The sequence below is a fragment of the Lethenteron reissneri genome, chromosome 69, assembly GCF_015708825.2.
Source record: "Lethenteron reissneri isolate LAM-NWPU_2019-01 chromosome 69, ASM1570882v1, whole genome shotgun sequence".
In the NCBI taxonomy this organism is placed as follows: Eukaryota; Metazoa; Chordata; class Hyperoartia; order Petromyzontiformes; family Petromyzontidae; genus Lethenteron; species Lethenteron reissneri.
The window spans coordinates 1,134,969-1,148,867 of NC_083847.1; the positions used below are offsets into that span (position 1 = coordinate 1,134,969).

General features: G+C 48.4%; 1 protein-coding gene across 1 annotated transcript; it reads right to left on the reverse strand.

The window, feature by feature from the left end:
- Window positions 1–2,948: 2,948 nt before the first annotated feature.
- LOC133360714 (complement C1q subcomponent subunit C-like) lies at window positions 2,949–13,337 on the reverse strand. The gene is made up of 4 exons (XM_061579502.1): window positions 13,234–13,337; window positions 10,884–11,040; window positions 9,820–9,882; window positions 2,949–7,342 (listed from the first exon to the last, which is right to left on the reverse strand). The coding sequence occupies exons 2-4, from the start codon at window positions 11,038–11,040 to the stop codon at window positions 6,846–6,848; spliced, it is 717 nt and encodes a 238-aa protein (XP_061435486.1). The 5' UTR covers window positions 13,234–13,337; the 3' UTR covers window positions 2,949–6,845.
- Between the last annotated feature and the right edge of the window lie 562 nt (window positions 13,338–13,899).

Here is a 13,899-nt window from a genome sequence, read left to right on the forward strand (position 1 = left end):
GGGGCTACAACCTTGACTGCACTCCGTGAACACGTATGCCTTTGGGTGCAACAATTTAATCGATTGATCAATAGCACATTTAAAACTGAGAAGCCATGCATCAAACAATATGTGTGAAGAATATACTGCAGCAGACTCTAGATTATCCACGCTAATGACGAGGAACAACGGCTGCGCTTAATTACAAAATCGCAGATAATCCCAAAATATACATTTTTCTGCCGATCTCACTAACAAAAACTAACATAGGTGTACTGAGTTCAACTGAGTCACAGACGTACTCTTAGAGGCAACATATTTATTAACACCAATACACGGGATAACTGCCCCTTAACAGAATAACAACCTATGGTGGTGACCACCAGGCTAACTACACTGATTACAATGTCAAGTGATACCTCGGTATACGACTGCTTTGGAATATGTCGAATTTGGTATATGTCGTGTTTTGACGAGAAAAAAATGTCTTGGGATACGACGTCTTGTTTGGGATATGACGGGCTTGCTAAAACTTGTATGGGTCGGGATGAGTCACCGCGTCCCCGCGTAGACCCCGTTCACGACTGAAACAAAGCGCCGCTCCTCAGTCTGCCTGTACAGTAGATCTCGTTCAGTGCACAACCCTTGCTATAACTCTCTGTGAATTTTCCAGTGTTTTTGTCATTTTAATTTATGTATGCATTTTAATAATAAGTAGTGTCTAATTTATTTTATACAACCCCATTAATGTATAATATGCCATATAAAATATCATTTTTTACACTCTGGAATGGATTATTTCCTTTCGCTTTATTTCTTATGGGAAAAATGTGTTTGGTATACAGTGATACCTCGGTTCACGAACGCTTCGGTTCACGAACAACTCGGTTCACGAACAGAAAATTTCATAAAAATATGCTCCGGTTCACGAACTCCGCTTCGGTTCACGAACAGGAGCCGTGGCCATTTTTATGCTAATTCCAGGCTGTCACATGGTCGTGACTTCCTGTAGGAAGATCGTGGGGAGAAGCAGAGACACAGAAAGAAGTACTGTGAGTACTATGAAGACACTTTCAGTGACTTTTTGATTTTTGGTGTGCTTTTTAGCACATACAGTACTGTACTGTACTACTGTACTGTACAATACTGTACTTACTGTATTGTACAGTTCACCCGTTTGAGTGCTTACTGTCTCCCACCCGCCTCCCACCTGCCTTCCTCCATGCCAGAAGTCATCTCAAGCAAGGTTAGTGTTCTCTCTTTATACATTACTATACTGTACAGTACTACAGTAATGTGTATTGTCATTTGTTTCATATTTTTGTGCTTCAAAAACCAAAAAAAAGGTCACAACGGATTAACCGGATTTACATTGAACCCTATGGGAAAATGTGCCTCGGTTCACGACCAATTCGGTTCACGACCAGAGTCAGTTCACAAATTAAGTTCGTGAACCGAGGTATCACTGTACGTCATTGTCGGTATAAGTCCTACCTTCTGGAACGAATTAACGACGTATACCGAGGAATCACTGTAACTTGCTACTATGGACCGGACCAAAGCTCGGGTCCAGGTCCACGTGTTGGAGACTCGGTAGAACGTAGACGAAGGTTTCTTCAGGATGAACAACAACGCCGGCCCCTCTGGGGGACCCGGCTGATATCCTCTGCGGCGTGGCTGGCTCCGCCCTTGGCCACGACCACCTTCCAGAATCCTCGAGCAGGATCTGGACCCCGACCACGTGACCACCCCTAGCCCCCACTTGGGGCCCCTGTGTAGACTTAACCAGTCACGTGTCCTCTCGGGTCAACCAGAGTGCTATGGACTTTAGAAACCCCTTTCCTATGGCCTGCACTCCCACACCCTGTCCTGTAGGGCTGGCACTGCACGCCAAGCGTGGTGCCATCCAGCGCTATCAACCAGCACTCACTGAGCCCCTCTAGGGCCGGTACTACACCCACATCATAGTTGTATCCGCGATGTCGTTACATCGCACGCCGTGCCTTTCTAGGGCCGGCACTGTACAGTGACATCCCGCGATGTCACTACATAGGTATAAATTATGTTTACGTTAAGACAATTTAGTTCCGTAAATTAAAACTCACAAAATAAATGATTGGATAAATCACTCAAATTTAAGCACAACTGACGATTTAGATTCATTTGTCTTTTGATTTAGAACAAATTACTAAACGATCGTCCCATCGATGATGAGCATGCTCAGGGATGATAACACTACTCCAGCAGCAGAAGACTCGGCCTACTGAGTGAATGATAGCAGAGACACAACCCATCAACATCAATAAACCTCTGCCCCACTGTTGTAACTGTATGGCAAATACTGTACTGTAGAGGTGATGGCGTGGATTTCGGATTAATCGGAGAAACATATGTGTTCGGTTTAATGACGCGTGTGACTTGTAATGAAGATTTCCAAGAATAGTATACATGTTTTAGATTATTAATTTCGACTTAAGAAACAATCCATGAGTTATTAATTCATGTACAAATTTCAGGTGCCGCAGTTAATCCGCAAATTGGATAAACCCGCATAGTGATGATTGAGAGTCTACCGTATAAGTTTAAATATATTTTAAGAAGTTATCCATTATGCATAGAATTGTATTTAGTCCCTCGGTTAACGTATTTTATTACATTCCAACGAAAACTACTGGTTAATCAAAATAACTATGAATCGAATATAGGAATTACATGGTATAAGTAAAACATCACTGAGTCTGCAAGAGAGTAGCTGTTTTTCCACTGCACAAAAACAGAAAACTATACACATATTATCGATTAATCAGTGGATCATCGATTATCCGGCGGCTACGGAGGAAAAGATGGCGCCAGATTTCAACATTTTTAGGTCTTGTGTCTATGTTTTTTTGTGTGGTTTACATGTGTTTACGTGTTTGAAGTTGGCATCAATAAACATACAAATTGACACAAATAAATATTCACACGATTACAGATCCTTTATTTATGGCAGACGAAAAACCCAGTGGAAATAAAGAAAAAAATCCTCCTTCCTTTCAACAGCGTACAGAAGCACGCGACGAGAAATCCCAATCAACGCCACACGCTGGGGCACTAGGACATTAACGTGGGAGGAGCGCTTTTAAAAAGTAGTTCCGCGTCAACCGACGGGCCGAGCATCGCCGTGTCACCGCATCACTCCGCGTTACCGCTTCACCATAACCGCTGAGCCATCATGCAGTCTTGAGAAAGTACGTCGCCTGTCGACTTCTAGAAACCGCGTTACAGCATCGGTGGCTCACGTTCCACGTTACAACAGCACACATGTTCCGAGTTATAACGGTGCGCGTTCCGCGTTATAATGGTCAGCACGTTCCACTTCTAAGGGTCTCTGTGTAAGTCTATGGTTCTCTGTGTGAGTCTGTGTATGCATTAATGTTGAATTTCGTTGGCACCATACTTAACCAACCGTGTTTATCGGAGGTGCAGGGGGTAGGGGGAAGGACAATAACTGAACACAGCAGGCGGTCGGTGTGTTTGTGTGTCATGTCTGTTCAGTTCGCGCGCTACGCTACACTTGAAAATGGCCACCCAAGTTCGACTCCTGCTCACTCCCAACACCAGTGATGATTATGTGAACCATTTCCTGGGCCTCCCGTAGGTTGGCTTAGTCTTAAATGAGTATCTGGTGTGGTGTGTTAACATCGCCACTGGGGAGACAAAGGCGGCCGGGCGTAGTGTTGGCCACCCACCCCCTCGTGTGCCACAGTGCCGGCCTTCATTGGTGCTCGCTAACAGAATTTTCCCCAACAGTCTGTTACAGGATATACGAGGGATCGTTGTCTTTGTTTCACGCACACCTGTAATCCAGAGCTATGGAAATGAATCACGCGAATGTTGTAAAAGTTACCCTTTTTAAATCCTTTATATTAAGTTTGCTTGCTTGCGTGCTTGCTTACGACCGTGTAAATCTTTCGGTCGTTTTTTAACCCACTTCCCATGATCCAATCGAGTTGACATTTTCCACACAGACTCGTTGTGCGTGACAATTAATGTTCGTGAAAAATTTTTTTCCAAAATTTTACACTTTATAGGACAAAAATATATTTAATTACCAATTCTTTAATACTGCAGACAATCATCTGACCCATAGGTGGCAGCCATCTCAAGCCAGAGGACGAGAGGACTCTCGCCGCCACGCATATAAAGGATTTATAGTGAAAAACTTTGTTTTTACTGGTATACTTATTACATTCCCTCAAGAGGTCCGCCATATCACCTGGCCTCGCCAGGATATTGCCGTGCAGCGTAAAGTGGGCTCATCTCCAAGTGTCTCCGTCTGGGACAGGCGTAGACTTGTCCGACTACGATCCGCGGCTCGCGGTGACCTGCTGCTGTACTCGCTGCATGCAAACCTCGTGCGCAATACGGCCAGCCCAGTTTCGGGGTCCCCAGCCCAAGCACCTGGAGCTCGCTACCAGCTCACGTTCGGGATCCATCTCCTAAGACTGAGCCAGTTCTGCAATAGACTCATCACGGTGTTGTTTTAGAGAGCCTACTTCAATTTGTGATCAATGAGCATTCGTGATAGGCTCGACTCATAAAAGTACGCAACAACAAATGTTTTTACTCTTACTTTGACCCTATCACAACAATTGGCGGGGTTCTCTCTCGGCACTCCGGATTCCTCTCCGAATATATACATCCATGAAACAGATGAAGGCATCCTAATATGTAGCGGACTGCAGTGCTTCGGAAATTGTTGGAGCTGGCTTGGGGAGGGGGGGGAGCATGGACAAGAGGTATTGAGTTGGGGAGCCATGCCAAGACGATTGAGAAGCACGAGGACCTACCGTGGGACTAATTACAGTGGTCCCTCAGTTTATAATGCCATCGATTGATAATGTTTCGATTACCGATCAGCCTCCCTCATAGGGTCAAAATAGTTTTTTATTCATGACTCATTTTCGATTAACGATACGTGTTTTACAATGTTACGTGGACCCACCAATTCCAATTTCGGCAAATCGGAATGCTCCATAAGTGCCACGGTAACTAGGAGATGTTAACTACTTCGTCAGGTATACAGGAGGTCGTGGGTTCGATCCCGACCATGACAACTGCTGTATATTTGGAGTTTGCATGTTCTCCCTGTGGTCACGTGTATTTTTCTCCGGGACCTCCGGTTTTTTTCCCTCCACATTGAGAATCAACGTTGCACGTTTGGCGTATTTGGCCGCTGCTTTATATTTCCACGTGATGACGATAAGCTGCCAGTTTGTTGAGCTATCATTTGTGATCACCTGGTCACTTCTGAAAAAGAGCTACAAAGCAGCTCCGTGGGGCCTTACCTCGTACAATAAAAAATGGCTTTAACAAAAAAATGTAAGTGGACTCGGCAGATCTCAGCCAATCAGCGACCGCCCTTATATGACGGTTTTGAAAACAACTGGCTAGTTCGCTTTTCAATGTTTGATGGTGCGTTGCTTATGTAAACGGCTCTCTTGAATACTTTTTGGACTTAAAAGTTAAATAAGAGCCAAGTTGATTGACAGATGCTGTGAGGGCGGAACTAAATGTGTGTATAGGTGACCCCCGACTTGCGATGGCTCGACTTACGACCCTCCACTTTCATGACCTTTCTTATCGGAACAACCAAAACTCGTATCTATGACCGCCTAATGACTACTCACCACGACAAAGGGACTCCTGGAGAAGACCAGCTGTTACTGCAGGGCAGACGGCTCAGTCACCGAGACGACAGCTGCGTTGAGTTGTTCAGACCACTGTTGGACTTGACTGCCAAGTCCCTAGACTGTCGCTGCATGGAGTCACTCAGAGCGCTGTTGGAAGCGCAAAAGCAAATCCCGAGACTGCCGCTGCATATATCCATTAAGAGCGCTGTTGTGAGTGTAAAGCAAGGCCGAGGTTGATTCTGCGTTGATTTTTGGGAGTACGGCTCTACCGTTGAGTCCTGGGGGGGTCCCTGACGCTGTAGTCGACCTCGACGGTGAATTTGCGTACCCTGGGCTTCTGGTGCGTTGCCTCGTCACCCAGGAGTGGAGGTGTAAGTCAGGGTTGGTACGAACGGTCCTCGCGGTGGTCTCTATCTGTGTAAGTCGCTGCGGTGTTCTGTCATTGCCGACACGCGCGGTCACTGTGTTAAGTAGGAGAACTGCAGGGTTCTGCAGACGCGTGCTATTACTGTCGCTGAGAGTTTGAATAGTTGGTTGTACTTGGTTGTCAAGAAATTGTTATCCACCACAGTTGGTTCACGTCCTTGTGCGTAACGAACTAAGGCATAGTTACTGCATTCCAAATCTTGTTAAGATTCTCAGTATTCCAGATCGAGTTATTGTCCTTATTTCTGTTGCCGTCAAAGCGCGTTTAAAAATCTGTGTTGGTGTCCGATTAAAAATATTGAGAGAATTGCACGGGAGAGAAAATGGATCTGAACTCCTCTCACTCCCATGTTAGAAATGAGCAACCTTCATAGCTATCAGCTGGAATTGGAATATTTCCCTCTTCACTGCCGATGCCGGATGGGAAAGTTGGTGAGGATTCAGGACTTTCTCAGTTGGTGTAAGCGGCTATGTCTCTCTGCATTGTCTAACCGATTCATATTCGCCCAGACACCCTGGCTGGCAAGGAGAGAGGTGGCTGAGAAAAAGAGCCGGGCCTATTTTTCCTCTGGTGAGAACATCTCGCATCCGAAAATTAACAGTTATTACCACAGCTTTGGGAATATTTGCAGATTTTTGTTGAGCAGTTTTCTGAGATGTTGCCCAAAAGCTTTATTTAAACTGGAGGGGAGGGGGTGCATGCGCGTGCATGTGAATTTGTTCCTGATCTGTCTTCCCAGACGCACCGATAAAAAAACGATCGATTCACTCGGAGTACAGGATATAGCCGCTGAACACCGAGTCTCTATGTACGTCGAACAGAAAATGAATGTATGGAGCCTCCAACTCCAGCCACACCTCGTCCCCGGCCTTGAGACTCAGCACGACGCTGCCGCTTATTGCGTCGTATTTATCACCGCACACCTTAGAGATGATGTTCCCGTTTGTCATGATCATCACCACGAGGGACTGTTCATGGGAATGCATGTTAAGCGTGAAATAGTAGACGCCTGGGTGAGCGCAGGTGAACTTCCCCGTGCCGGGGTTGTAGTGGCCCTGCGGGTTGGTGATGATGACGTTGAACGTCACGGGGGAGCCGGCCGCCGGCTTGTAAGCGCCAACCTTCGCAGAGAAGGCCGACCTGGGCCCCACGCCGCTCTCTCCCCGCTTGCCTTTCTCGCCTCTTTCGCCCTGCTCACCTGGGACTCCCGGAGTCCCCGCGAGCCCTGGTTGGCCAAGAGGGCCCAGCTTTCCCGGCAGACCTAGGCGGACAACACGGTCTGAATGCATGGCATTTGTGGGGTGTGTTACCCCATGGTAGTGTAGCAGTTAGCGCTATGAAACCAGCAGAGACCCGAGTTCGATTCCCGCTCATGGTCAACACAAGTGACGATTATCTGAACTGGTACTGGGCTTCCTACCCTAGGTCGAATCAGCATCAAATGATTACCTGGTGTGATGTATTAACAATGCCACTTGGGAGACAAAGGCGTGCCAGTTTTCATAGGTGCTCACCAACAGCACTTTCCACAACAGTCTGTTAAGGCTATACGGGGGATCTTTGTTTTTTATGTGTTTATCCCAACTCTCAAACGGAGAGATGTGGCAATTCTGCATCTATGTTGATGACGGAGAGCCAAACCTGCACAATTGAGTCGTGTCCTGTGACAAACGTCTTTGTTTTATAACAGGAAGTCCTTGCCCAACGTGTCTGTATAAAACGCGTGTTTCCGCTCTACACGGTGTACTGAATGAGTTCTGTTTTCCAGAACAAGGGGTCATGTATGGTGCCACGATCACAGAGCAATGCCGCAAACGCCGCACTCCCTTCCCGGCCCCCACACTAAACACCCACCCACACACAGTGCACCCACGTAGTGTCCTGACGGGGGGTTCCCTGGCACATCGGGTTTTAATCCGAAGGGCCCCTAGAGGGAGAATCCCACGGTTTCCCGGTGCCAGGAGATTAGCCATCGCAGGACAGGTTACATTGCGGTGCCCCTAAATTAGCATAAAATTGGATGGGCGCAAAAGTAAAAGGTTCACTGGGCCAACCGCAATGAGTTACTCACGACACTGGGAGAGGCGGAGGGTGGAATATTAGGCAGAAGGGCAGACCAGTGGGTTAGAATGAATGAGCGCAGGGGGACAATGGGTGAGGGGCCGCAGCAGCAGCAGACCCCGTGACCCTCCATGTAGACGGCGCAGGTGAGCACGCGATTAGCTGTGCAGTACAATGCCACCCTGGGCCTTTGAAGTGAGGGGATTAGGCCACGGTAGAGACAGTGGAGAGGGACGATGATGGGAAGCATGGGTAAGCGCCCGATTGGCTGCGTGGTATGACGTCACCCTGGGCCTTTGAAGTTTAGAGATCAAAGATAGGTGCCCCTTGACGGTGAGTTCAGTTGTCTTCAACCTCCGGGCGATCCAGACCCTTCCCTGCTGTCCTGCCTCCTTGAGCTACTCGCAGCATCCGTGTGATGCCCGCGAGTGCTGCTACGAGGCAGTGATGAGCGAGGGTTTCGCTCGTCCTTCTCCCTCCGACTCTCACAGCGTCCGTGCGACGCCGTGAGTACAGCGACGAGGTACGTGGTAGAACGTTTGGGTAACTGTGTTCATAGGCAGAGTCACGCTAGGCTCTCCTCGCGAAATATTCCTCCTCCGGGTAATGCGTATTTGCGCCATTAATAAACTTTAGCACAGAGGATCCGTGTGGTGTGATTTAGGTGAGGGTGGGGAGAGCGTAGGTGTAGTGCGGGTAATTGCGGGCGTGTGAAGCACGCGTATATTATCATCAAGCCGGCCGTCATTTTGCCCTCGTGCGTGTTTGCACAGCGGATTAATGCCGACGCACAGGAGGGGGGGAGAAGCGCGTGCATATTCACGTGCGTGCGCGCAGCTACCTCCACATTAGTGGTGGTGTACGTGGGGAGTGTGTGGGATAACTCCAGGCGGTGGACAGCCAGCCACTAGCTACGTCCCGCAGAGAAGACGCTGGTGCGGGGAGGCCGATCGCACGATCGGTGGCAGCCCGGCGAGAAGGGGCGGAGGAGGAGAGGGGCGTAAGCCCCCACAGATGTTACACCTATACGCGGTATACCTCGTGAGCTCTGTTTTCTACAACATGGAGATACATAGAGACCCATCGACTAAACTATTTGTTAAATTCCCAGGTGTAAGGTCCACCGAGCTGCTGTTTTGCTATTTTCTTCAGCAACGATCTGCCTGTCGACAGTGACAGCTAAATGTGGTGGCTGATATCATCATGTGGACATTTATAGCAGTCAAATACTGTAAAGTCTAAACGCATGTTTCTAAAGGTGGAAGGAAAAACCAAAGGAACCCGATGAAAAATCCACACGACCACGGGGAGAACATGCAAACACCGAATATACATCGGGCATCGTCAGGGTTGGGTTCGAACCCACGACCTCCTGTGGATCAGACGAGGGAGTGAACATCTCCTAATCCTGACGCCAGCTGTTCATTTGGAATTTGAATGCGTCTCTCCCCGTGGTTGCGTGGATTTTTCACCGAGTCCTCCGTTTTTATTCCTTCCACATTTAGAAATGTATTTGCCTGAAAAAATGTCTACGTGGACATCAGCCCATTTCGTCGAGCAATCATTACCAGGTCGCTTTTGAACAAGATTCGCATAGCTCAGTGAGTCTTACTTTGTAATAAAATAAATATATAGAATCAGCTGCTCGGAGCACACGAGTCAGTGTCACAGTCCTACCTGGGTCCCCAGTCAAGCCTCGAGCCCCGAGGTCTCCCTTGGCTCCAGGTGCTCCGGTAACACCTGCGAGAAGAACAAAGCATGGCTCGTCCGCTCCTCAAGCCACTCTCAATTCACACCACTCGCATCCACGCACTCTCCTGCCTCTCCCTCTCATCTCACTCCACTCCCCTCCACGCACTCTCCTGCCTCTCCCTCTCATCTCACTCCACTCCCCTCCACTCACTCTCCTGCCTCTCCCCTCTACACTCCACTCCCCTCCACGTACTCTCTTGCCTCTCCCTCTCATCTCACTCCACTCCCTTCCACGCACACTCCTGCCTCTCCCCTCTAATCTTACTCAACTCCCCTCCACTCACTCTCCTGCCTCTCCCCTCTACACTCCACTCCCCTCCACGTACTCTCCTGCCTCTCCCTCTCATCTCACTCCACTCCCTTCCACGCACACTCCTGCCTCTCCCCTCTCATCTTACTCAACTCCCCTCCACTCACTCTCCTGCCTCTCCCCTCTACACTCCACTCCCCTCCACTCACTCTACTGCCTCTCCCTCTCATCTCACTCCACTCCCTTCCACGCACACTCCTGCCTCTCCCCTCTCATCTTACTCAACTCCCCTCCACTCACTCTCCTGCCTCTCCCCTCTACACTCCACTCCCCTCCACTCACTCTACTGCCTCTCCCCTCTCATCTCACTCTGCTCCCCTCCACTCACTCTCCTGCCTCTCCCATCTCATCTCACTCCACTCCCCTCCACGCACTCTCCTGCCTCTCCCCTCTCATCTCACTCTACTCCACACGAGACACTCCCCTACGAGAATGAGCGAGTGAACGATTGAGTGCATGACATGGCGAGTGAACGTTTGAGTGAGTGAACGAGTGAGTTAGTGAACGAGTAAGTGAGTGAGTGAACGAGTGAGCAAGTGAATGAGTGAGTTAGTGAGTGCACGATTGAGTGAGTGAATGAGTGAGTGAGCGAATGAGTGAACGAGTGAGCGAGCGAGTCATCGCGTCACTCCCCACGACCGCATCGTGGGGGGGGGGTCTCTGGGACCCGACCCCTCACCGTCTCTGCCGTCCCTCCCGGGGGCCCCAGGGGCGCCGTGCTGCCCCGGGGCTCCGGGCTGACCGGGGATCCCGTTGATGCCCGCGCAGACGGTCTTCTCCTGCTGGGCTCCCACCACCCCAAGCAGCAGCAGCAGCGGCAGTGCCGAGATGGACATCTGGGGACAGCAGTGGCGAGATGTTAACTAGCTCGCCTGGTATACAGGATGGATTTAAACGACGAACTTTTTATTTTACCAAGTAATGTTCAAATGAGCTGCTATGAAGTCGATCGTTTTTCAAAAGCGGCCTGCCCATCACAAATTATAGTTCAATGAAGTAGGCTTATCATTGTCACGTGAAAATTGATAGCAAAGCTCTAAACACGTGGTGATGTTGATTTTAAATGTGAATGAGAAAATCCGGAGGACCCGGAGAAAAATCCACGCGACCACAGAGAGACACGGAATTTACAGCAGACATCAGGGTCGGGATCGAACCCACTACCTCCTATATACCAAGCAAGGTAATTAACATCTCCACAGGGAGGGACAGAGAGAGATGCAAACTCCAAATACACAGCAGCAGGCATCATCGAGGTCTCGATCGAACCCACGACTTCCAGTATACCAGGCGAGGTCGTTAATATCTCCACGGAGAGAGACAGAGAGATTGACACAAACTCCAAAGAAGGAGCAGCAGCAGGCATCGTCAGGGGTCCGGTGATCGAACCTGACGAGGGAGAATCAGAGACAAGCGGGGAGACAGCAGCCAGAACCATCGTGTCGTGTAGACGCTGCAGGAGAAATCCGATGAGCCGTGAAGCTCTTTTCAAGTCACAGATGCTCCGGTAAGGAGGCCACGAAGTCAGAACGTTTCAACAACAAACAACATGATGCACAAACGGGATAGGAGGGCGAAGTATAGGAAAGGTAAACAAATCACGTAAAACAATATAAACAAAAACTTCTATCTTCTTGGTTCTTTCGGTAAAGTCACGTAGAAGGGAAATAATAAAATAATAAAAATACAATTTTATTTAATATAATATTATTTTATTATGTTTTATTTTTTTGATTTTATTATTTCCCTTCTACATTACTTTACCGAAAGAACCAAGAAGATGAATCCCTGCAGTCACGAAAGCTTTAAATCGAAAAAAAACATCTATACTAGTTGTTATCTTGCCAGGTAAAACCCCAACTGAGCAATTCACTTATTATCAGAAGAGACCTCTCCATCACAAACAATGGCAGCTCAACAAAGTGGCCTATCATCATCGTCAACATCACGTGGACATTTATAGCAGCAGCCAAACATAGAGACACATAGAGATAGAGAGAGACGCTTTGAGGCCCATAGTGATACATGTGTGGATCTATGGGTTTCTGAGTGTGTTTATGAGTCTGCGTGAGTCTATGGGTTTCTGTGGGATCTATGGGTCTCTGTGTGAGTCTATGGGTCTCTGTGCATCTGTGGGTCTCTTTGTGAGTCTACAGGTCTGTGTGTGAATCTATGCGACTCCGTGTGAGTCCATGGATTTCTGTGTGTGTCTATGGGTCTCTTGTGATGAGTCTATGGGTCTCTGTGTGATAAGTCTATGGGTTTCTGTTTGATGAGTCTATGGATCTCTGTTGGGGTCTATCGATCTCTGTGTGAGTCTATGGATTTCTGTGTGAGTCTGTGGGTCTATATGTGAGTATGTGGGTCTATGTTTGAGTTTACTCGTCTCTGTGTGAGTCTGTGGGTCTCTTTCTGAGTCTATGGGTCTTTTTGTGAGTCTATGGGTCTCTGTTTGAGTCTATGGGTCTCTGCGTGAGGAGTCAATGGACTGAGTGAGTCTATGGGTCTCTTAGTGAGGCTATGGATATATATGTGTGTCTACGGGTCCCTGTGTGAGTTTACGGGTCTCTTCGTGAGTCAATGGGTCTTTTTTGTGATTCTATGGGTCTCTGTGTGAGGCTATGGATCTTTGTGTGCGTCTACGATTACCTGTATGATTTTGTGGGTCTATGTGTGAGTCTGTGGGTCTATATGATTTTACAGGGCTCTCTGTGATTCTAAGGGTAATTTTGTGAGTCTATGGGTCTGTGTGAGTCTACGGGTCCCTGTTTGAGTCTGTAGGCCTATGTGTAAGTCTGTGGGTTTATGTTTGATGAGTCTATGGGTTTCCGTGTAAGTCTATGGGTTTCTGTGTGATGCTATGGATCTCTGTGTGAGTCTACTGTCCATGTGTGAGTCTGTGGGTCTACGTGTTAGTCTGTGGGTCTCTGTGTGAGGCAACGGATCCCTGTATGAATCTGTGGGTCTATGTGTGAGTGAACTCGTCTCTATGCGAGTCTATGGATCTCTGTGTGAGTCTTTATACGTACGGTACGTTGAATTTTCTTTCGCACCACCGTACGTAGCAGCTGAGCGTCCTGCTAATCGGAGGTTGTCGGTGCTCAGCGTTGCTCACCGAGTCACTGGAATCCTCTCCCCCGTCTCCCCTTTTAAACGTTACTCGGGTCACGTGCTCCTCCATTTCACACTTGGTCCAGACCTCCCACGTGTGACGTCACAGTCAACAAGCGCTCACACGCAAGAAAGACAAAGATCCCCCGCGTAGCCTGTAACAGACTGCCGGGGGCAAGTGGCTGTCCCTAGGGCCTACTCAATCACCCAGCCACCCACTCACTCATTAATTCACCCACTGACCCACCCAATAAGTCACTCATCCACCCACCAGGAACTCGTTATCCAATTGGCAACAGTAGTGGGCACTGTAGCCCAGGGGTATACTCATTCACACATTCATCCAACCACTCATTCACCCACTCATCCAGCCACCCACTCACTCACCCACCCACTCACTCACCTAGTCACTCACCCACTCGCCCACTCACTCACTCACTTACCCACCAGGGCCGTATTATTAGGTAGGCCATAGTACGCATTGTGCCGAGGGGCCTATTAAAAACGAAAAGGAGGCTCCAAAACCAAAAATGTTGACGCGGTATTTTTATGTTTGTTAAAAAAGTAACCAAGATATCTTCTTG

Coding starts and splice junctions, on each gene's coding strand:
- LOC133360714 (XM_061579502.1), bottom strand. CDS start 11,040: ATGTCCATCTCGGCACTGCCGCTGCTGCTGCTGCTTGGGGTGGTGGGA. Junction 9,883..10,883: donor CGGGAGGGACGGCAGAGACG/GTGAGGGGTCGG, acceptor TTCTTCTCGCAG/GTGTTACCGGAGCACCTGGA. Junction 7,343..9,819: donor AGGCTTGACTGGGGACCCAG/GTAGGACTGTGA, acceptor TTGTCCGCCTAG/GTCTGCCGGGAAAGCTGGGC.